This window comes from Carya illinoinensis, chromosome 1 (assembly GCF_018687715.1).
Source record: "Carya illinoinensis cultivar Pawnee chromosome 1, C.illinoinensisPawnee_v1, whole genome shotgun sequence".
Lineage (NCBI taxonomy): Eukaryota > Viridiplantae > Streptophyta > Magnoliopsida > Fagales > Juglandaceae > Carya > Carya illinoinensis.
Genome location: NC_056752.1, coordinates 57,750,591 through 57,774,990, shown reverse-complemented (window position 1 = coordinate 57,774,990; position 24,400 = coordinate 57,750,591). Strand labels below are relative to the sequence as shown.

At 38.2% G+C, this 24,400-nt stretch overlaps 3 protein-coding genes across 7 annotated transcripts; 2 read left to right on the top strand and 1 right to left on the bottom strand.

The window, feature by feature from the left end:
• The first annotated feature begins 3,754 nt into the window (after positions 1-3,754).
• LOC122292828 (probable LRR receptor-like serine/threonine-protein kinase IRK) lies at positions 3,755-8,296 on the top strand. Its single transcript, XM_043101364.1, has 2 exons — positions 3,755-6,008; positions 6,588-8,296. Exons 1-2 carry the CDS (start codon positions 4,522-4,524, stop codon positions 8,035-8,037), a joined length of 2,937 nt encoding a protein of 978 aa, XP_042957298.1. The 5' UTR covers positions 3,755-4,521; the 3' UTR covers positions 8,038-8,296.
• A 2,515-nt stretch (positions 8,297-10,811) lies between these two features.
• LOC122292811 (U-box domain-containing protein 62-like) lies at positions 10,812-16,713 on the top strand. Of its 3 annotated transcripts, none has more exons than XM_043101343.1 (8): positions 10,812-11,501; positions 11,610-11,952; positions 12,560-12,641; positions 14,547-14,604; positions 15,230-15,318; positions 15,486-15,581; positions 15,665-15,744; positions 16,151-16,713. In XM_043101343.1, exons 1-8 carry the CDS (start codon positions 11,036-11,038, stop codon positions 16,272-16,274), a joined length of 1,338 nt encoding a protein of 445 aa, XP_042957277.1. In that variant the 5' UTR covers positions 10,812-11,035; the 3' UTR covers positions 16,275-16,713. The 3 variants fall into 3 exon arrangements, with proteins under 3 accessions (XP_042957277.1, XP_042957271.1, XP_042957286.1); XM_043101337.1 differs by having other exon boundaries at positions 10,814-11,501; positions 11,607-11,952; XM_043101352.1 differs by having other exon boundaries at positions 10,815-11,501; positions 11,607-11,952; positions 15,674-15,744.
• Positions 16,714-17,705: 992 nt separating this feature from the next.
• LOC122292795 lies at positions 17,706-23,292 on the bottom strand. 3 transcript variants are annotated; one of them, XM_043101319.1, is made up of 8 exons: positions 22,868-23,292; positions 22,630-22,732; positions 20,872-22,008; positions 20,478-20,540; positions 20,169-20,389; positions 19,635-19,753; positions 18,570-18,639; positions 17,706-18,086 (listed from the first exon to the last, which is right to left on the bottom strand). In XM_043101319.1, the coding sequence occupies exons 1-8, from the start codon at positions 22,913-22,915 to the stop codon at positions 18,069-18,071; spliced, it is 1,779 nt and encodes a 592-aa protein (XP_042957253.1). In that variant the 5' UTR covers positions 22,916-23,292; the 3' UTR covers positions 17,706-18,068. The 3 variants fall into 3 exon arrangements, with proteins under 3 accessions (XP_042957253.1, XP_042957247.1, XP_042957261.1); XM_043101313.1 differs by lacking the exon at positions 18,570-18,639 and having other exon boundaries at positions 22,868-23,291; XM_043101327.1 differs by lacking the exons at positions 18,570-18,639; positions 22,630-22,732 and having other exon boundaries at positions 22,868-23,291.
• Positions 23,293-24,400: the final 1,108 nt, after the last annotated feature.

Here is a 24,400-nt window from a genome sequence, read left to right as displayed (position 1 = left end):
AGTAAGTTTGGGCCATGGAGGCCCAACAACTAAAGCATAATCGGCCCACAAGTCAGGGTAAGGGGAATGAGGCTTAAGGCCAGAGGAAGAAGGTTGAGATGGAATGCTCATGGTCTTAGGGTTTTTCTTAGGCATTATATGGGCCTAATAAATGGGTTAGGCCACCTTTAATTATCCAAATAAACTCTTAGACCTGTGACCTATTTAAATTTATCCAATAAAACTTTAATTAGGCTTCTAAAATATTGGCATATTAATATTATCCTAAAATCATCTACTAAACCTTAACAAGCCTCATAATACACTCTTGGGCCTATGGGTCTAATTAAACTTATCCAATATGACCTATTAAACTTAATCTATGCCCAATAAAATTACCCATAAAATATATATCCCTTATAATATTAGCTAGCTAGGCCGGGGTGTTAGATTAAATATTATAATTGAAAAGGTATAATCATGCATGGAAATATATTTCCAGATAACACGCACAAGTTCGATAACTTTTCATCAATAAACAGTAGATGAAAAATCCAGTGAAAACACATGGAAAAGGAATACAAAAGTAGGAAAATGAAAGTTTTGAGGTCAGGTAAATAAGGTTTCTTAGTCAAAACTCCCTACAGATTACTACAAGATATGAGTAATCTTCATTTGAATAAGACCAACAAAAGCACTTAAGATTAAGAATTACTAAATGGTCCACTCAAACCCAAATGACCCAGTTCATTTTTTTTTTTTTTTTGAAAAGAAATGACCCAGTCCACTCAAACCCAAATGACCCAGTTCATGAACTTTAATTTAAGATAGAAACTTCAAAACTCATATTCGAACGCCGTGTGTTTGAAATAAGACCACCAATTCAAGCCCAAAACAAAAACATCATAAATTTGCGTATAGGCCATTGATCATTACCCGTGTGTAGCAGTCCCCATTTGACGTTGGGGCTTCACTGAGCAAGCCGAGTCCAATATCAATGAACTAGAGATGTGATTACGGAAATACATGCAGTTATTTCGAAAAATATTTTATTATTTATTAAGGAACCATGATCTATCCGTCCCAGTCAGTCCCCACTGTAAAGAAGAGAATTTGGCCGAAACTGTGCAAATGCTCGATCTCGGGCGCAACACAGCTAAAAACAAAGCACGCATGGTAGGCCGCGTCGTTTTATTGTCTGTATTTATTCTACCTTCGGGAGTAGAGAACAAAAGTAAAGCAAACAATTGTTTTTTATTTTTTATCTTTTATTTTTAAATGAGTGAATATTAGAATTTGGGAGCCAATAGTCGCACCTGTCTGTCAGGGATTCCCTTTCCCTTTCTTTCTTTCTTTGGAATTCGCAACTGTTTAACCAACATATGCCCCTACCTATACTTTTTCCATTAGGCACAGTGCTTATTTGACTTCCAGTCGGGCAGTTTCGGTACTTTCCTGTTAGCCTTAATTTGCCACTGTTTGTTGGCTGTAAAATTCGAGTTTGATTGATTTACAACCCGTTAAGTTTAATATAAAAGTTCTAGAGTTGAGTTACCTAAACTAAACTTAAATATTTGTATTAATTAGTTAGCGTGAGGTGAGTTGCCCTCAGGTGGCAGCTGCTAGCTCTAATACAAACTTGATTCTACGTCCAAAATTCTGTAACTAATGATTCCTCTGATTGTGCAGTAAGTCCCAAATTTGTCATAAAATGTCAAACCATGTAACACCATGCATTAAGACAAAAAAGAATATTGGTGCCCTAAACTTTACGGGCTCCGACCAGTCCCGCGCAGCCATAATATTAATAATTGGGTATCTATAAAGATGCAGGATTTGCCAAATTCTCATGGACTATCAGAAACCAGTTGGCTTATAATAAATAATATTCACTATCTTAGTCGTTTTATATATATATATATGTATGAACTATGAAAGGGTAGTCATTGCACTCACACAGACAGTGATGGAAAATTTAACTTTTAACAAAACTTGATTCATTATCAAACAAGAAGATAGGAACACGTTGTTATATGCATGTGTACGGCTGCCCAGTAACGCTATTTAACAGGCATAAATTTGAAGGTTGTGTTTTTGAGAAATAGAAGCTGGACTCTGTATATCACATTCCACAGCTCCTGCTGTGTGGTGGGTGTGTATATTGATATCTATATGTAGGTAGTATTATTTATATTTATATTAAAAACTTTATGTACAATTATTTATATATATATTTTTTATATATTTTATTAAAATAATTGATTATATATTAAATAAATTAATATAACCAGCCACAATCGCAAAAAAATGATACAGAAAGAGAGCCAAATTCTTTATTTACAGATAGCCCGCCCAGGTTGGAGAATGTTAGCCCGCCCAGGTTGGAGAATGTAAAAGGGTCTAATTATATAAAAAGCAGCACGCATTTAAGAAAGAAAGCATTGAGGGAATGGGCGAGAGTTCAGATCATCCAAAGGAATTTAAGAAATGGTAGCTAAATAAGAGGTCTGAGTTGTCCCAAGTGCCACACCCTCTGGCATTTGCACCGTCGATCATATATGGCATCATCCATCCATCCATCTCCTGCGCCCTCTTTACCTTTATTTTTATTACACTTACCTACCCTAGCTGCAGCCTGCCCACCCACTTTCCATCCTTTATTACTTTTGCTTTTCGATCTCTTCTTTTATCAACAATAATATATATATATATATTATATCCATCCATCCCAACTACCTTCCCTCTGCTTAGTGCTTGCTAATTCCCATTTCTTGATAATTTTACTTAATTCAACCAGCAACCATTTTTCTTTTGAATTAGCCATTGATTTATTACAACTTTATTGGGCTACTTACGTTAAATTCGCGTGGGATATTTTTTTCAAAACATTCCTATTTCCTCACCCTGCCACAGTCTCTTTTATATCTACATTCACTGAACATTTAAAAAAATAAAAATTCTATGTGCAGTCACTTTCGCGCACTCTTTTGTACACTCCAATGATATGATTGGTTGGATATTAAAAAAAAATTAATCCAGCCAATTATATCAGTAGAGTGCACAGAAAATACACAAAAATAACTGTACGTAGCATTACTCTTAAAAAAATACTCTCGGAACAAATCTCGATGAAGCATTTTCCTTCTTCATATCTTTCTTACTGTAGCAAAGCAACGCACAACAACAAAAAATAAAAAATATTGCTAAATGTCAAAATCGCAATTTCCAGCGATAACGAGGGGTGATATCAAAGTTCGCTCCGCCGTCACGTGGATTACTAAAAAGCAGGGCACCAGCAATAGGTAGACCATGCCATCGACCTAAATTAAAGAAATTACATCTAAAAAGCAATTATACAATTATAATTATACTATTCTTATAAAATCAATATTATAAGTTATAAATTAATTATAAAAAGAGTCATAATTTAATTTTTTAAAAAGAGCTTTCACTAGTAACAACTACAGGCCTTGACTGAATAACTTCATTACATGCTAGGGGTGAAGAGGAGCCACTGACTATTTTTCATTAATTTTTAAATTTCTTTATTTAATAAAACAATTTAATAACTAATGAATATTACTAAATTAATATATAATAATAAAAAAAGAGATGAAAGGTTGTATCTTAAAGTTGCTATATGCCCTAACCCTATTAATTATACTAATGATTTTTTTTATTTAAACGAACAAATATAAATGATTCAAGAGAACAATACGTTACTTTACTGTATCATAAACAGCCACTCGGGGCTCAGATTCATTCAAAAAAAAAAAAAGGATTTAACAGAGAGGGAGAGCCACTCAGCTACCTCCAGGCTCCCTCGCTGCACTTTCGCCTTTAATCGAAGACCAACTATTAATTCTCTCTCCTCTCCCTGCTCGCACTAATTACGCTGCACGAAAGACCAACTCCCCCCACCCCCCACCCCCCTCCAAAAAAAAGACCTTTCTCCGGCTCTCCCTTCCCCTTGAACAGTCGACACCTAGGTACCTGTTCGCCCCCAGGTAAGTGTTCGTCGATACACCATTTCCCGAAGAATTAACCATAGAATCTTCACTCCATTTTACTCAATTCCCTGTCCGACTTTTCGCCCAACCTCTCCATTCTCCGGCCTAACTTTTCTCATATTGAAACCTCCCGGCGTCTCTGTTTGATTAAATCTCTGTTTTTTTAAAGCTCAAGAATTCTTGCTTTGAGAACAAATTTCTAGGGTTTTGCACTCTTTACCTTCTCAGCTATCTTGCCTATTATTTCGGTTACTTTTGCGTCATAGGTATTTCTCATTTTGCCAATGCCACTGGTTTCTGGTATCTCTTAGTTTATTCTTGATCCTTCTTGTTTTTCCTGAACGCTAAATCTAGCCGTTGGAAAGTGTTGATCTTTCTGTCTTATTCTTTTTCTGTTTGTTCTGAGTATATATGAGGGTTTGAAAGCTCGCTGTCAACGATTTCTGGCTCTTCCGCGTCAGTGTTCTGCGTCGTCGGCACCAGTTTCACATTACTTTCTTGGGTCTCCGAGTATGCTGAAGTAGCGGGCACAATGCGAGCTTTATTGAAAATGAAAAGCCAGCTAATCGGAATGTTTGTGTTGGTGCTGGTGACTATCGGCCCAGTTCGCGTGAGATCCCTGAATCCGTCTCTGAACGACGATGTGCTGGGGCTGATTGTGTTCAAGGCCGATATCCTAGACCCAAAGGGAAAGCTTGTATCTTGGAACGAAGATGACGATAGCCCTTGTAACTGGGTTGGCATCAAATGCAACCCCAGATCCAACAGGGTCTCCGAGCTCAACCTCGATGGCTTCTCCCTTTCGGGTCGGATGGGCAGAGGTCTTCTCCAGCTGCAGTTTCTCCGCAAGCTATCGTTGGCGAGGAACAATTTAACCGGAAGCATAAGCTCCAGTATTGCACGGGTTGACAACCTTCGAGTGCTCGATTTAAGTGACAACAGTCTCTCAGGAGCTATACCAGAGGAATTCTTTCGGCAATGTGGGTCTCTTAGAGTAATATCTTTGGCCAAGAACAAGTTTTCAGGGAAGATATCGGATAGTTTGAGCTCATGTTCCACTCTTGCGTCGGTTAATTTGTCGTCTAATCAGTTTTCGGGGTCGTTACCGTTTGGGATTTGGTCTTTAAATGGGCTTCGATCCCTCGATTTGTCGGATAATTCTCTTGTGGGTGAGCTCCCAGAGGTGATCCAAGGCTTGAATAACTTGAGAGCAATTAACCTGAGCAAGAATCGGTTTTCTGGGATGGTCCCAAATGGCATTGGAAGTTGTTTGCTGCTGAGGTCCATTGATCTTAGCGAAAATTTGTTTTCTGGGAGCCTTCCAGATACATTGCGGAAGCTTTCTTTGTGTAACTATCTTAATCTGTGCAAGAACTCATTTGCTGGTGAGGTTCCGGACAGTATTGGTGAAATGAAAAGTCTTGAAATTTTGGACCTTTCGGCCAATGGATTTTCTGGCCAACTTCCAAGTTCAATAGGAAACCTCCAGTCATTGAAAGCCTTGAACTTGTCGGCTAATCGATTTACCGGAAGCTTGCCAGGGTCAATGGCTGATTGTGCAAACCTTGTGGCGTTAGATCTCAGCCGTAATTCGTTGACGGGTGATCTTCCCACGTGGATTTTCAAATCGGAGTTGCAAGAAGTTTCGATTTCAAAGAATGAATTAGGTGGGAGCGTGAGCAGTCATTTATCTTCGTCGTTGGGGAGCTCACCTGGACGGCTTGAAATCTTGGATTTGTCCCACAATGCTTTTTCTGGGGGAATAGCATCTTCATTAGGCGTTTTGAGCCGCTTACAGTTCCTGAACCTATCTAAGAACTTTCTTGTTGGTCCTATTCCAGCGACGATTGGGGAGTTGAAGACCCTGGATGTTCTCGATTTGAGCAATAATCGGCTGAATGGAAGCATCCCTCTGGAAATTGGAGGAGTTGTTTCTTTGTATGAATTAAGGCTGGACAAGAACTTTATATCGGGGAAAATTCCAGCTTCAATCGAGAACTGTTCTTCTCTTACAACCTTGTAAGTTGTCTTTGCTGTTTTCTGTGTTTCATGTATGATTTCTCCTTGTTCTTTTAGCGGGTGTGGTTATGACATGGACTCTGCTTGTGTAAGAGTTTAGCTATATATCCGATTATTCTTAGAAAGAAGTTGTAATTGCAAGTGCCATCCTTTAGATTCGGTAACCCTTTTGCAGGGGAAAATGGTGTCCTCAGTGATAGCTGAACTAGCTTCTGTTCTGCTTTTAAACCTTCAATGGTGTCCTCCCATTCCTGTTCAGTTATTCTATTGTTTTAAGAGTATTTGTGATACACTTAGAACCCCCTATGGTACGTAGTCAGATTTTGATGCTGTTTTCTGAAACATTAGAGCGAAGATTGTGAAAGTTTTTTATTTTTATTTTTATTTTTTTGGGAGTTCCACAGATGGTGGCATACGCCAAAATTTTTAAGGCAATCCTCTAATTGGAGGGGCCTCCGCCTTTAAATCCAAAAAAAATGTCCGTGGGCTGATATAGATAATGCTTATTTCGTAATGATTTTTTATATCATTCTATTTCTAATTTTGTTTATGTTTTTCCATTTTGTTTGAATCGTGCAGCATTGTATCTCATAACAGACTCAGTGGCCTTATACCTGCAGCGATAGCCCAACTTACCAACCTGAGAAACGTGGACTTGTCTTTTAACAACCTTTCTGGAGGCCTGCCCAGGCAGTTGGCCAATCTTCCTCACCTTCTATCCTTCAATATTTCTCACAATAATCTCCAAGGTGAACTACCTGCTGGTGGCTTTTTCAACACCATCTCCCCTTTCTCTGTCACTGGAAATCCATCTCTCTGTGGATCTGTGGCGAATAAGTCTTGCCCTACAGTCCTTCCAAAACCCATTGTCCTCAATCCTAACTCTTCTTCTGATTCTACTTCTGGTTCATTGCCTCCAAATCTTCGTCACAAAAGAATTATCCTCAGTGTTTCTGCACTCATAGCCATTGGAGCTGCTGCAGTCATCATCATTGGTGTTATTTCAATCACTGTACTTAATCTTCATGTTAGGTCGTCCACATCTAGATCTGCAGCAGCCCTCGCATTTTCTGCTGGTGATGATTTCAGCCATTCTCCCACTACAGATGCCAATTCTGGCAAGCTTGTCATGTTTTCTGGTGACCCGGACTTCAGCACTGGCGCACATGCTTTGCTCAACAAGGACTGTGAGCTTGGTCGTGGTGGGTTTGGAGCAGTCTACCAGACTGTTATTCGAGATGGGCATGCAGTTGCAATCAAGAAGCTCACTGTCTCAAGTCTTGTCAAGTCTCAAGACGACTTTGAACGAGAGGTTAAGAAACTGGGGAAAGTGCGGCACCCTAATCTTGTTGCACTTGAAGGTTATTACTGGACTCCATCATTGCAGCTCCTCATATATGAATTCATCTCTGGCGGTAATTTATATAAACATCTCCATGAAGGAGTAGGTGGAAACTTCCTCTCATGGAACGAGAGGTTCAACATTATACTTGGGACGGCGAAAAGCTTGGCTTACTTGCACCAATTGAACATAATTCATTACAACATAAAATCAAGCAATGTCCTTATTGACAGCACAGGTGAACCTAAAGTCGGTGATTTTGGCCTGGCAAGATTGTTGCCAATGCTTGACCGTTATGTTTTGAGCAGCAAAATTCAGAGTGCTCTAGGGTACATGGCACCAGAATTTTCCTGTAGAACCGTAAAGATAACTGAAAAGTGCGATGTGTATGGGTTTGGAGTTTTAGTTCTAGAGGTGGTAACTGGCAAGAGGCCTGTGGAGTACATGGAAGATGATGTTGTGGTGCTCTGTGACATGGTCAGAGGAGCATTGGAAGAAGGCAGGGTGGAGGAATGTGTTGATGAGAGGCTCCGGGGTAACTTCCCAGCTGAGGAGGCAATTCCTGTAATGAAGCTAGCATTGATATGCACATCGCAAGTGCCATCAAACCGGCCAGACATGGCCGAGGTAGTTAATATATTGGAGTTGATCATATGCCCTTCAGAAGGTCAAGAGGAGTTGGAATGAGTTTGGCTGATCTTGGGAGAGATGATTCGAAGAAGAGATTAAAAATGGGTTATCCGGCGAAGAAGAATCCGGTTTTCTTAATTTAACAGAGAAGAAATATTTGAGTAGTGAAGATTTCTTTCTCCCCCCACCTTTTTTTTTGGATTTCATGTTTGTCTCCTGTTAATGTTTGGTTCAATGTAATAGCCAGGTTACCGGATTCCTTTTCACCGGGCCCCGATTTGGTTTTCTAATGAATGTTGTAGCCCCGTTATTAATCTTTGTTATCTTGAATGCTGTCGATTAGTTAGGAGCACTGATTTTAGCAGCAGGGCATAGTCTTTCAATTCAGTTTATTAGGCAGAGAGAGAATGGAACTCATAATTCATAATATCGTCAGCTGCACTCACTATCACTGTCTTGTTGTAGCCAAACCATGTATTGTTGCCGGCTATGTCGATCGTTGAGGCTGCGAGTGGTACGGACTGATGTGACAATTTTACGAGGAAATTGAACATTTGGGTCTGGAACAATACAACCATTGTGCTGCGGGTTATGGTTTGTTGGATTAAATCGAGAATGGTGCTAAGCGCAGTTTCACTGGTAAGAGCACTCATAATGGTTTTGTAAAACTCATTGTTACGTAAAATTTAAAGAAAAATGGTTTAAGACGTGCATCTAACTTATACTTCATTTTATTTCTATTTTACATTTGTGTACACATTTATGTATAGTATTGCCGCTAGATGTAGAAGTAACTATACACAAATGTAAACATATTTTTATTTGTTTTTTTATCTTTTTTTGTATTTTTTCTCTAAAATTAATTTCTTTTATTGTACGTTTTTTCTCATAAAATATTAAAAGATATAATATTAAAATGATATGAAGAAAAAATAGATAAGTTGATATATAATGTATTATAAAAATCAGTATATAAAATTGAAAAAATGAAATTTAATAATATATTTTAAAAGATAAAATAAAAAATTCATTGGGAGTGCTCGCATCATGATAAGGGTTGAATAAGACTTTTCCCGTCCAAAATGAAGAATGGTCCGACACACTTCCAAGTTCCAAGTGTTTTTTTTTTTTTTTTATATGAAATACACACTTCCTAAGTTATAGTATATAGCAAATGGTGATGTGTTAAAATAAGTCAAAAAGTGACTTATGAGGACTTGAAGATTCATGGCACCCACTTTGAAGCAAATAATCTATAAAGTACCGAATAACCACGATGGGAAAAGAGAAAGGCAAATAAAGAGCCAATGCCCCAAATAGCGATGTTGAAGGCATGGAGAAAGAATATCTGAGACGCCATGATGCTGTCGGAATAGAAGCAGTCTCCGTCTTTCTTTTATTTATATATATTTGGTGAGCCACGTCCTCACTTGTTCTAAATCTCAAACTTTCTTTTTAAGTGCGTTCTTTGTTTATTTCATTGTCCAATAAGGGCTTAGCTGCCTGTTTTTTGACACCAATGGTCTCATCTCATTTTGTCCTGCTTGTGGCGCACCTCGAAAGAAATCATCTGCATTAAAAACACCCTTTTATGACAAGGTGATGTGGGGGTGGACTCGAAGAATAAAAATTATGGTAGCCATGTGCATAAGATTATTATAAGCAATGAGTTGTCCGTAGGGCAGTTAGCTATTAGTCGCATAAATGGTGTTGGCCCCAATGGAACCTAATAGATTGACATTGCCATCATCAACCAGCACATGGTTCCTTGATATCCTTAATTTTCTTTTAAGAATGGAATATATCCCTTTATCCTTCCATCTTTGAAAATTAATGACACAGAGAAATACCTACTCTTTTGTCAAGTGCTTGATTTTATGGTATCCGTTGCGTCCAATATACTAATCTTATTCTGTCAATCACAATGTCTACAAGTAGAAGAGGCATTGAAGACTCGAGCTCTGAAAGCAAAATCTGTGCTTTACATTTTAACTAATTTACAAATAGGAAAGCAAGCAAAAAAGGTATTGAAGGGTGTGTGGGTTCATTGAGATTATCATAGAGAGAAAAAATATTTAAAAAAAAAAAAAGGCATAAAGAAAGCAGTATGGGAGACAAAAGGGAAAGTGATGGGAATGCAGTGGACAGCATTGGTAGCAGATTGTTTATGTGTTGGGTGGTTGCTTTTATGATACCTCTAGACTTTTGTTAAGCGCATTGGCGATTCGAGATCTGAGAGCAATATATGATTTTTGTTAAGAGTTGAAATGCAAATTAAGGGCAAACCACTTCAACCTCACCTACTCATCTAATTATACTATGTATGTTGAATTCTTATCTATTAATTTCTTACCCTAATCATTCCAATCATTTTCCTCTCTCTTTCTCTCTCTCTCTCTCAATTTTTTTCTTCTTTTTAGATCGTATGCGTGTTCCTGTCTATGTCCCGTGTCCGTCCTATGATAATAATAATAATAATAATAAATAAATAAATAAAACAAACAAAGGAATGAAAATAAAGAGAAACTCGGGAGGTTCCCTTTTTAGTTGGGTTGGGGTTAAGCTTCGGGCCGCAACATTGTCTCTTTTTTAGTTGATTGGGGTTTTGTTTGGGCCGCAGCTTACTTTCAAACTGAACACCCAGAAGCCCATACAAAACCTTCCTTCATTTTAGATTTTCTGCAACTAAAACTCAGTCCAGTCCTTCCTTCGGGGTTGGGGCTCCAGAGCCCTCAATTCTTCGATCAAAAATTAAATCGAATAACATATAAAATTTATGTTCGGAGCCATCCGATTCCAATCAATCTCCAAACAAACAAGTCGGTCTCATGCATGTTTTTTTTTTTTTTTTTTTTTTTTTAAATCGGCATGCTTTTCAAACAAACTGAAACAGTATGTTATCCAAAGGAAAATGTAAGATGGGATCAAATCCCGCCCGCATGATGCAAAATGTAAAAACCCCAGGAGGAGGACCCTTTACCCTCGCAAATGCCCATATTTCCATTTCCAATTCCCCAAATCAACAAACGGGTTTTTCATTTCAATTTCACCGCGAATGTCCTCTGAAGATATAGGGATGGGGCCCTCCCACCCTCACCACATGGTCTTCCAAGACGAAGCTTTGCCCCTGCGCTTCAATTGCTCCGCCACCCAGCGCCGCCTCCCCGATCACCCGGACCTCAAGACACAAAACCTCACCGGCTTCGTCGACGACAAGCTTTTCTTTTCGCCTCACCAAGGTGCCCACTTCCGCCGCAGCGACTGGAATGCCAATGGCACCGCCACCACGCCCAGCCCCGACGAATCCGACGACGAAGACGAAGACGAAGACGAAGAAGATGGCAATGTTGAAGTTGAAAGACTTGTCGGTGGTCATGAAGAAAGCGGCACTAACAACAACAGCACTGGCTACAAGATCGATAGAAATATCCATGCGAATACCTCCAATGGCTGTGGCAGTGTGCATGGTGGAACGGACAAGATGGAAAATGGGAAAGCCAAGTACCATCATTCCACTTTGGGTAATATTTCTCGGAAATTCAATCTTTTTCTTTCCAAATTTGGAACTTTTTTTTTTTTTCCTTTTTTTTTCGGTTTTCTTTTCAGACTGTAATTTGGGTTCCCAGTAGGGTCGACTAGTAGTAGAGAGGTGTTGTTGAAGGACGGGAGCGTGAGTCAGTCGGCTAATGACGCGACGAGCGAGGATCATCACCATCAGCTGGGAAGCCTCAGGCTCGGGGGTTACCAGGATGCGGTAACGATTGCGGAACCTGATCATGGGGAGTTGTATTATTCTCAGTATTTGCAGGCTACGGAGGGGTCTACTGCTGTTGCTGCTTCTGCTTCTGCTTCTGGGCACAAGGACACAGTTGTAGTTTTGGACAACAGTGGCGGGTTTAGTGGGAGAAAGGATGTTTTCATTTCAACCGAGTCCAAAGAGTCTCTAAGGGAAATCCTCTCCGATCCCATAACGTAAGCTCGTTTGTTTGAGCGATCATGTGCTGTTTTTTGGTGCTTCTCTATATTTTATCTTATAGGCTATTTTCTGGAATGTCAGTTTTAGCTGATATTCGATTAGTGTTCATGCAATGGCATTCATGATTCTTGACTTAAGGTACTGCTTAACCATCAGTTTAATGTGGCTCACGCCTAGAGATGTTGGCTTTCTTTGTGACTCGACTGTCAAGCTAAATTGTCTTCATATGGAAAAATCTTTTGTAAATGTTATTTTGCGTCCATCCGTAGGAAATGCCATTATGTATGATTTTAAACAAGAGATTATTTTGGTGGTAGCTTGTGTTGAACACAGGTGTATCAATCATCTATTGAGGCATGTTCAATTGGGCATTCAAAACTATTCCCAGGGATTAAATTATTGTCATTATATGCTTAAAAGTGTAATGGTAGGCACATGGCTAAATTCTATGCACATTTGAATTCAGCTATGTCCCTGTGTGTGAGAGTATGCATGTGTTTTTCTTTTTCTTTTTTCGTAAACATATCTTTTGCCCAGTTTTGAAGTGACCCGTAAAGGATTGTAATTGTAACTGATACTTCAAACTTACTTTTTGGCAATCAGAGGAGCTCTCATGGATGATGCAATGATATTACCTTGTGGACATTCCTTTGGTGGTGGTGGAATGCAGCATGTTACCAGAACGGTGAGTTCTTAGAAAATTCCTTTTGGAATTCCGAATTATCATTTGTATAACATTATTGAAAGTTTACATAATTTCTGGCATTAATTAAAATTTACCTGAATGGTAGTTTTGGCTCTGAAATTCATTTGAGTGTGATTGCACATCATATTAGTGTTTCATTAATCATTTATTTGCTTGCAAAATCATTGAGCTGAGAGATCTACACGTGAGAAAATGCATATTACTTCCTCAGAGCATACTATGATACTGTGCAAGGTTGGCTTATTTGATTATCCAATCATTTATCCGCTTTGCATCTTGACCACTTCGAGCCATGTTTCCTGGGTACTTTTTCTTATGGTGTTTCTGTATAAGCAATAAATATCTTCATCTTCGACCCGTCAAGGTACATGCTAGTGGTCAAAGGGTGGACTTGGGATGAGCTGTAAGTTCGGATATCTGTGGTTCAATCTGCGCTAGGAGTTTCCTAGGGTTACTTGGTACATGGTACTGGTTGGTGGGACTGTGTATTTGGGATTCTACGGATGGTTTTAGGGCCTTTTTCTTTCATACATTGTTGCTTTGGGATTCTTCTATTGTATTGAATGGAATGAGTTTTAATGACTTTTATGCTACTTTCCATAGTGCGTAGTTTGTAATTAGGCTCTTTCTTGTATACTCCTTGTGTACTCGGGCTTTGCCTAGATCAATAAAATCTCTTTAACTTATCAAAAAAAAAAAAAAAAATTGGGGTTTATTCCCTAGGGGTGAGTCTATCTTGGTGAGAGATTCCACATCAAAAAAGAAAAAAAAATAATAATTGCTTCATCTTCAGTATATGTGATGTTCAAACATCCTTTTTGGTTTGCTGTTTCATACTTTATTTTTGTGGTTAATTAATTTTGGGGTTCGTAATTTGCAATTGTTCAATAAGGCTTTGTTGGGGAAATGGTTGTGGAGATATCAATCGGAAGGGGAGTCGTTATGGAGGGAGGTGATTGATTGAAAATAAGGGTGTGATTGGGGGGGTTGGTGCTCTAAGGAGGTTAGGGGGGATTATGGTGTGAGGAACTTGATGATGTTTCAGATTTTTTCAGCTTCTTATATTCCCAGGGAATAAGGGGTTATGAGAGAGATAAGATGTTGTGGAAGCCTATGGGAAGTAAAAAGTTCATGGTTCATTCATATTACAAGGTGTTGACTGTTCAGCATAGCCCCTCTTTTCCTTGGAAGTGCATTTGGAAGATTCACGTGCCTTCCAAAGTTGCTTTTTTTTTATAGGCAGCCTCACTTGGGAGCCTTTTGACAATGTATAATTTGAGGAAGCGTGGTCTTATTGTTATGGAATGGTGTTTCATGTGCAAGAAGCATGGGGAATCGGTGGATCACTTATTGTTGCATTGTGAGGTCGCTAAGGCCTCATGGGATGGAGCTTTTAGCAGAGTTGGGTTAGCTTGGGTGATGCCTTTGAGAGTGGTGGATCTTCTTGCGTGTTGGAACAGGTTATATGGTAGCTCTCAAGTGGTTGCAGTGTGGAAGATGGTTCCTTTGTGTCTTAAGTGGTGCATTTGGTTGGAAAGGATTGAGAGGTGTTTTAATGATAAGGAGTGCAACTTTGTGGAAATCTGGAATTTTTTTGTGTACTCTTTACTGCAATGGTTTTCTGCTTTAGTGCTTAATCGACTTTTTGTTGTCATTTTCTGTTTTCTAGAATGTGTTTAGTTGTTTTCTTTTGCATATGTTCCGTGTACATGGGCTTCACCCATTTCGTTCATATTAATAAAATTGTCTTCTTACTTATAAAAAAAACAAAAATGGTCAACCAGTTCCTTGATTTGGATTTTTTTTTCGCAAGTATTAATAGCCATTTCTTCTAGTTATGGTTATCAAATAGTATTTTGATTATTTCTTATGACGTATCTTCAGAAGGCTTGCTCCACTTGTTCTCAGTCAATTTCAGGAGACTCAATAGCTCCAAATCTTTGTGAGTATAAATTTCGTCACAGAAGATTACACAATCTATTCCTTAAAAGTTTTTATTGATCTGTAGCCTTTTTTCTTTTGCGTCAACTTGAAGCATTGTTACAAATCCTCAAACAGAGCATTTCTCGTGCTGTTGGGACTTAATTATGCATATCTGACTTAATTGCAAGGGCAACATCTGTTTCATGCTTCCAAGGCTATCTATCATGCTGGACACCTTTATCTGGTCAACAAGAACAACTATCTCTGTTGTGGTACAACGTGAAAAGTTTGTAGTAGATGTTACTTTAGATGTCTGGACTTGCTGCTAGAACCTCCAGAGGAGAGGTGATTGATGTTTCTGGAATTTACACTGTAATATGAAATATGACAGAAGATGATGTATGATGAACTGAAAAGGACGGAAAAAAAGATTCCAAACTCAGGAGGCCACTATTTCCTTATGAATTGATATTGACAGGCTTACTGTTTGTAGGGTCCAAAAATGGAGATTTGGAGCAGTAACAGTTACAGCTCAAACCAAGGATATAAAAAGAACAATATTTTTTAAGTCAAGTCTTGAGTGCTAACATCTTTCCTCTTCTGATTATTTTATTCCTTTGTTTCCATTGGCTTTACATGTTCAGCTCTGCGAGCTGCTGTGCAGGCATTCCTTCGGGAAGAAGAATTGCAGTTTTATCGCTCATCAAAAAGAAGAAGAGAAAGGCTTGACCAGGTTAATCTTTTTAAGCCTCAAGCTTTGTTACATCCCATGCTTCTTGAAGACATAGTGATAGTGCATGTGTGATTTTGAGAGAGAGAGACAGAGCGAGAGAGTGTGTGTACGCCACTTACAATTTGAAATTTCCTTTCAAGCCTGTGTTATTTCTTTATTTATTGTAGGACAAGGGAGTTTATGGTGATTCAACTCTCATGGATACTCCAAGGGGTAGAGGTGTTCAGTTTCCATTTGCAGTGACAGACAGGGTCATCATAAAGGTGATTTCTCATGAAAAGAAAAGGATGAAGCTTTTCTGTAATTCTTGTTCAGTAATTTTGTGAAAATAATAATTGGAGGGAAGATGGATCAGGGGAACAAGAGGACGCCGCTGCGTTTTGTTGGACGTGAGGCTATTGTAACAACACAATGCTTGAATGGATGGTTAGGCATTTTTCTACTTCTCTTTCACTTCCCTTTGTTGCATATTTTAGGGCTTGAAATATTAGATAAAATATATATGTTGGTGCAACATTTGTATGAATCTTAATGCCAAGGATTTAAAACGGAGGGGGAGGGGGTGGTTATGATATCTTTCATTACATTGGATATCCTTCTCTTTGCCTGTCAATGGATCCTCGGAACATTCAGTAGCTTCGAGCATAAAGGCTTGAGTGAACACAGGCAAAGATGCATCATTAATGTCATTTGATTGATATATTCTAAGATAGAAACAAGATCGGGACAAAGTGTACTTACTAGAAGACTGCTTGTGTTGTACTTCTTTGTCGGGATCAAAAATACAAAGACTAAGTTTCCTTTTTATTGCTGACGCAAAACTCATCCATAGGTATGTTGTGAAGACATTGGACAATGCAGAGAGTGTAAAATTGCAGTATCGTTCACTTGCCAAGGTTTCAGATGACGCGTCCTCGAAGTCAATGCCAAGCAAGATGGCACCAAACTGGCTCTAGAACTGCAGCATGCCAAATGGCCAAAGTTGGACCGTAAAACATGGTTACTAATATGCGACCTTGAAATAACTTCACTCTATCCTGGAAGTGGGTTATTGTTTGTTCACAAGCGACTCCTGATATTTTGGCCTTGAAAGTTAAGGTGCGCCTTGTCATTGCTGGTTGGAGAAAAAACCCGAATGAGTTGAGGTGGGAACACAATATGTAATAGTCATCTTCACTCTACTCTTGCGAACAGCTGTCTCTATATTGAAGCAAAGCCTGTCTTTGAAAGGAAAATGAATGTTATAACTTATGGAATCTTTTTATAGTATCCAACACTCAACAGTCATCTTCGCTTTACTAATATGAACTCTTGTCTCTGTATTTAAGTAAAGCGGCAAAGCCTGTCTTCGAAAGGAAAATGAATGTTGTGGAATCGATTTTTTATTTGTTCTAATATCCATTGCTGCTTGAGTTTGTTGGTCTGCGTGCTCTCGCAAGCGCGCACACACACACTCTCTCTCTCTCTCTCTCTCTCTCCTAAACATTGTTTTGATCGTTTTCGATCCCTAAATAAGATTTGCTTTCACCAAACACTAGTTTTTACCCGGGGTAGAGTTACTAGTCGGGTCCTAAGACTTCGATAAAAGGAGAGATTGTAAGACTTTGGACGGAGGGACCGTACCTGACCAGGTACAACCTATGTGAACACAATCCTAAAAGGTCTAGTTTTATCAGCTGGCCGAATGAATCCGGGGGGGCACTTCCCCCTAAATAACTTTCCGCTTCAGAGAATTTAAGAAGATTGGCAAGTTACCTGTTGGATCATTTGCATTAGTGGCCATGAAAAGGACATACAAAATACAAATTCAACTAGGAACCATGCATCAAAGGAATCTCTCCTTCCAGCTGATTGTTTGCAAGACTGTTGCCTATAGTGTTATCCCAAAGATTTTAATGTGGTCTATTCGATTTGCCAAGGATTTCCTCGCTCAAGGTATTGTTTTGGAGAGCTACTTTGAGGAGCTCAAATTTGATGCACATGGAGCCTACATGTAAACGAACCGAATGCCATCATCAACTTAAGTTTTAATGAAAAATGAAACCGACTCGTCCATGCAGTTAGGGTATGCGAGTGAAGAAGTACCTTGAGCTTTGATAAGACGGTTGTTTGCCACCTAGACCTAGAGTCAAAGTACCGAATTTTTGTTTTCCAGCATATTTTTCGAGGAACACTCTGCAATGATGAATTAAAATGTTTGCCACCAAACAAATCGATAAAAAGCTAGCAAGGGCCAAGGATCAAGTGAAATCCTCGTAACAGAAACCAACCCATCATGAAGAGGAAGAGGATTTTACAATACAAAAAGATTGCCAAGAGAAAGGCATAAAAAACCCGAGATTCACTAACTTAGGGCTGTCCTATGTCTAGAACTGAGGGAGAAAAAATTATTCTCACAACCGTTTTAATTCATCAATTACAGTTCAACAAGTATCAGATACAGTCACTACCCTCATAAGTTATAGCAAGTAGTCTGTCCAAAAAGATTTAAAAAAAAAAAAAAAAAAGAATAGAAAAAGTATGTCCGCTTATATAACGTTACAGGTTAACAACTCAGCAGAACCTTCCATTGAGTGCCCCCAATCACTACTTAAATGCACATGGAGGTTTATCAAGGCCATTCAATATAATTAGATAAGGGAGAAGGGACTAGTTAAAATCAGAAACAGGATACATTCTCTGACAACAGGAAATTGGATGTCGAGTAAATGGAAGCTGCAGCAGCCATAACAGCTAGTTCCCTGTCTGAGCTATCCAGTTGTCTTGATCTGCAAGGACAAGAAGACTAATTGTAATCTCAGAAGGGCTAAAAAGCTTCACAACCAGACACGAACTTGATCCACCTGTTTTATTTATTTGTTTTTCCTTTTTGCTTGGCAAAAAGTCACTCACAACTGTTGTGATCTCAGGGCATTAAATTTAGTATGTTAATAATGGGATCTCTAGGGCCAATATCTCCTCCAATGCTTGTTCTTCGAAATCATATAATAGAAGGATACGAGCAAGCAATTGTATGGGGGATGTGCGTGAGCTATGACTGAGAAGTGGGATGCATACCTAATTTCCCCTGTTATATCAATCCCTATTTTTGCTAAATGTGGTCTTCTTTATGAAACCATAGCTTATACCTCAATGGACGTCAACGGTCAAAATGCAAGAGTTGATCATGCACAAAGTTTTAGTAATTCTCACACATCTATGCAGTAAATTAATCCATTGACAGTATAATTTACATCTTGACGCGCTAATACCTTTCTAGATGCACAAATCACTATTATGCCAATATGCTGTCCATGGACAACAATCGAAGGCACGAACAACCTGTAGAGAGAAAGCTTACAGCATCCTGATGACAAATATGTGGAAACCCTGTCTAAAATGTTTCTAGAGATAACAATAAAGAGATATTGTTCATGGAAGCAAAAGAAAAAATGCAATTGACTAAAGAATTTCAGCAATGCTTTTACCTGAGGGCCTTTCAATAGCTCAGACAAATTAACGAAATCAGATAGAAGAGAGGGTGGCAAATTGGAGTAATAATATTTGAAGGGAGCTCTTATGCAAAACCAAAATTGCAGAAGGACAAGAAAGCCATAACTACACTTTTTAACACCAATTGGAAACATATTTTAACTGGCATAGTGTAAGGTGAACTCTTACTCATTAGGCTTGGTTTAATAAGTGACTCAACATGTTTTCAGCGAAAAAGGAAATTTGAAATCCCACTGGACACTGGAACCATAGGGTTCAAAGTGAAATTTGCAGGAAACAACGTGAAGGTAAACTGATAATAATTGGATCTCATAATCTTGACTTTCACAGGGAAATAAAGCACCATCTACTCTTTCTCCAGGCTAAAAAACAAAAACTATTTTTTCTCAATTGCCCCGCTCTTACTCTCTGAAATGCAAATTCATAATTTATGCAATGGCAGAAAACAAAATTTGCTGAGAAGTTTACAAATCCATCTAAAGGTGCATGTTTCTGCCAACTGATGTAGGAATATTATGTTTGTCACCTTTCTAACTTCAGAACAGAAATGTGTTAAAACCCAGATAATATCTTTCGTAGACTGGATTCTCTTTCTCCTTTTCCCTTGTCCCCAAAAATGCTCATGAGAATAAGTAACCTAACAGAATTAGAACAGCTAATTTTCTTAGAGAACACACGGCAGTTGCACACATTGACTGTAATTATAAATAATATGACAACCCGTTTACAAGAGCTAGAATATATGATGTATAAATGTACCGCCAGGATTTATCCATGATTATAGTAGGTTGATGATGGCGGCAGCAACTACGACAAGTTTTTACCTGGAGTCATTTTCTGATGTTCCCAACTGTTTTAGACCAAATGCCGCATTCCAGTTGACATGTTGCAGCCCCTGTTCACAATGCAGCTGCATTTCTTTTACTTGGTTCAACCAACTTTCCTGAAATTCATGATCGTGAAATCCCATAACTCCAAGCCTTATAGAACCATCTACAGAGAAATTTTAAAGTAATAAACGAGACAAGTATCTAGTCTATCGCGAAGTCCAGATGAATTATAAGCACTTGATAAGCCAGAGATCTAGTTTTTAATTTTCGCTTAACGGGGCACACGCACTCAAGTGCAAAATAAATCGTGATGAAAGACACAATAGGTAAAAATATGCTAAAGTATTCCTTATCGTTAATTGGGGAAAAGAATCACTTTGGTCAGGTTTTGTGTCTCGTGTTTGTTGGCAGTGCATATGCACCATGTCTACATCACACATAATAAGGACAGGATTTTCATCATTTCACATACAGTCAGAATATCTTTAAACTGCAAGTGCAACAGAAAAATTTCTTTGATGTACTCACAAGCTGTTTCTCTTCTTCAGAAAGAGCTTTATCCATCTGATCAAACAGCGTGTTCCATCTTGCTCGATGCATGTCTGCAGTTGCACTATTCGAAAATTCATCAATGGAATTTTTTATTACATAAGGAGTATTCACCTGACTAGATGAAAATTCTTTTGATATCAAAAATGGCAACTCTGTACTAATTACAGCTCGAACTCTCTTCCTACTACGTCGCAATGCTGCATGTACAGAACAACATACATTACAAAATAAATGTGAGGAAAACGGCCAACAACCTCGCAAAATGACTTAAATGAAATAACATACCCAAAATACGTCCTTGAATGTCTTGATGAAGAAGTTCCAACCATTGGGAAGCAACACTAGCAGCTGAAAAGAAAGAAAAGCATTCATATAAGCTCAGGTTCTCTTTCTTTCTCGTTGTTCTATTAAACCCATCTTAAATGATGCTTATTTATGAATGTATCACCTTATCTTCAGTCCTACTTCCGGAACTATCACCATTTTCTTCATCTACAATGTGCTAAGAATGTAAATTCTCTTACCTCCATCAGACAACTACCATCAACAACATACAAGTTTTTTTTTTTCTGACCGTTCTACCTTTTCCAATAAAATTATGTGAAAACGGAATAAAGAGGGTATTAAACACTTGAAGCAACCAAAGAAGCAAAAGGAATCAAAGAAATAGTATGATAACCTTTTACAGTGCTGGCAAAGTTTGCCGAATCCTCGTTAGATGAGGAGCTAGCATTCTCAGATGCCTGAGATGAAGATGACACTTTAAGCTCGAGTGTAGTATCTTCACTGAGAGGGGTGAAGTGTGGGATATGACTTTTACCACACACCCTCTCTACCATGCTTAGCTCATTACGTCCACATTTACCCTCTACAGTCGACTGAGAATATTTATTCATTGGCATAGTGTATACTCCTGTCTGCCTGATCCCAGATAAAGTATTTAAATGTCCGTCTTCATGAGAAAAAGTGACTGGATGTATTCTTGAATCATTAATGTTTTCTGGGTCCATTCTGTTGCCAGATTCCGTAGTGCCACTTCTCTGATTAGCTGTTTGTTTGCTTCCAACGTTTCCATTTTCGAGTTGCTCAGACCTTACGAGGGCCTCTATAATTGAGTGGACCTGTTTTCTGTTTCTCACGTGGTTTATAATCCCAGGGTTCAATTCGTTGAGCAGCCCACTTGGCGCAGCAATCTTAGTAAACCGGTCAATTTGTTCTCTCTTTGCAAGCTCCATCCTTTTCTTGATCATGTCATTTTTACTTTTCTTCACACGTTGCTTTGGCATTGGTATGCCTCCGTAAGAAGATGAGAGAAAACCATTTTGCTTCATCTCCTCCCAACGTCGCTTTGGATCTTTCTCTTCCAACGGTCCCAAAGAACTCTCACACTCAGAAACGTCTCTCGACTTCAACTGGCCATGAATTTTGGAAGGATAACATGTCTCCGGACTCACTGAGCTAGAGACATCTTCTGCATTAAGATCGAACCCAATGCCCCTTGAGGTTAGGCATTTACCATCGTGCACTCTCTCACGTTTCCTGTGCAAAGACGGTGGATTAGAATTCTCAGCATATTTCTGACCATCACCACAGGCCGAATCTTCCGCAACACAAACTTCAGTATTGAGATCCAGTGATCTAGGAGCAAGATTAACCGCTAATGGAAATGAGTTCCTTCCAGTTTTCTCCGCTTGAGAAGCATCCAAATCCAAAGTTACAGGCACCTCAGTAACTTGGGACATCTCTTCTTCACCAAATTGAAATTGATCACTGGACTCCTTGTTTTTCAATGATTTCTTATAATGGGTATTGATTCCTGTGGCATAAATGTAGACATTAACAACTATTGAAGTTAAAACCAGTTTCAAATAGGAGGTTTTTACTTGGGGGGGGGGGGGGGGGGGGGGGGGAAGGGAATAAGCTTCGACAAAGTTTGAGATAGAAAAATTGACGGGTACATGCATTGACAAATCATAATGCGTTCAAAAACCAGACCAAGTGTGCCTTGTGAGGTGCCTAAAATATTATCCGCGATTTGTTCTCTTTTGTTTTTTATTTCAACTTCATTGTAGTCACACGATGCTTAGTTGCACGAGTGCTTCATCAGGACTCCATGACCATACGTATTAATGCATAATCAGAAGAAAAGAAAACGATAAAGCATTAGCCAAAAATGGAGCCAGAGGAAATTGTCAATGAACCAACCGCAATTAAAATTACACGCCATACTCAATCCTAACCATTCAAAATCTCAGTTTCTCCTTTAACATCCAACAGCAACGATAAAATGAACCAACCGCGATCAAAATTACACGCCATACTCAATCCTAACCATTCGAGACCTCAGTTTCTCCTTTAACATCCAACAGCAACGATAAAACTGAAAAGGCTTTAATCATACCTCGCCTTCAGATTACCAATAAAAAACACACCTCACCTTCAGACCGACACACGGATTCAAGATCTCGCATTTTGACCCGCCCACGAGCAGAATCATCTTTATCTCCAACTCCAGCACTACTCCGCTTCTCACCCATAATCTTAAAATAAAAAAAAATAAATTTAAAGGAAAAAAAAAAAAAAAACCCAGACGCACACACAAGATTTAGAGTAAAGAAATATGTATAAATAAGGACAAATTGCTTTCAAAAGAAAGCAAAAGAAGTGCAGCCAACCTTTGAATCCGATCTGGGTATAAAAAACGAATGGCGTTGGTCCTCCATTGTATCTTTGGATATGAAATGTATGGCGCTTGCCCTTTTACCAAAACCAACAAATGTAACTCATGGGTCTGATAATTCGACAAGTAATGGCAAATTAATAAAGAATAACTGTGAATCTTTGGCGTTGTTGTACGAGCATGAACTGAAAGGATTTAATTGGTGTATTAGGGTTTTTAAGGGGTAGGAGAATAGATCTCCTTTGGGATTTTGAGAGTTAAGTAAACAATAGGATTTGAATTTGCAGAGAGAGGGGATCGGGCATGCAAGTTGTGCAGAGGCAAAAGGAACAAGGTTCTCTCTTTTGGGTATAGGATTCTAGGAAGGCTGTCTTGCTACAAGGTTCTCGCATCGCATGTAAAGACCATCGAATGTTAAGTACCATTCACAACGTTGACGCGTTTTCAAATTCAAATACCAGGGTTTTGGAGGGACTTCCCACACATTCCGCACGTATGCATTCTCTGGCTCTATAGTGTACAGTATAGTTTGAAAAATGATACAATAACTTATAAATAATTTGTTCACAACTATAGATTAAAGTAATATATTTTTTAAAATTTTAGTTTTGATTTTATTTTGATTTGATGGTTTAAAATAGGGTTGATAATATGCGACATGACACGTTGACCCAACGAAAATACGACATGAAATTAATAAGTTTGGATAATATTAATGGGTTCATATCAAAATACATTGACTCATTAACTTATCACTAACAGGTCAACCTACTTAACCCGTTAGTTAAATTTGTTAAGACCCCCTTTAGTTATGTAGTTCAGATAAGATGAGATGAGATATTTGAATAGTAATAAATAAAATATTATTATAATATAATTTTATAATATTAGTTTTGTATTGAGATTTTAAAAAGTTAAATTTTTTATTATATTTTGTATGAAAATTTGAAAAAGTTGTAGTGATTAGATAAAATGAGATTATTTAATTTTTGGTAACCAATCCAAACTCAAGTACTCAAAATTAAAATTATATCATTTTTAACATAAAAACAAAAATATCATAATCTTATTTCGTATTTCCTAACTCTCTCTTAAACCCACACTCTCTCAATTTTCAGTTGAATCAGTTCTCATGAGTCACAACCGTCTTCCACACTTTCTCTAAGTTGTAATTTTGGTATTTTTATTATTTAGATTGTAATTTTAGACTTATATAGTTAGTTTTATATTTTTTAAAGGTATTGTGATTTTAAATTTTATATGAAATTATGTTAATTAGGTCAAGTAAATTATTTTGGTCAATTCAACCCATCATTTATATAAACATGTTAAAACAGGTCGTGTCGTGTCGATATATTTTTAATTAATTTATTACGGATTATGTCGTATTAACCAGTTATTTTAAGAGGTCATGTTAGAATTTGAAAATATAATCCGTTAAGTTTAATGAATTGTGTTCAAGTTAACTCATATTGTATAATATACATAATTTAACATGATATGAACATAATCCGTTAATACGATTTAC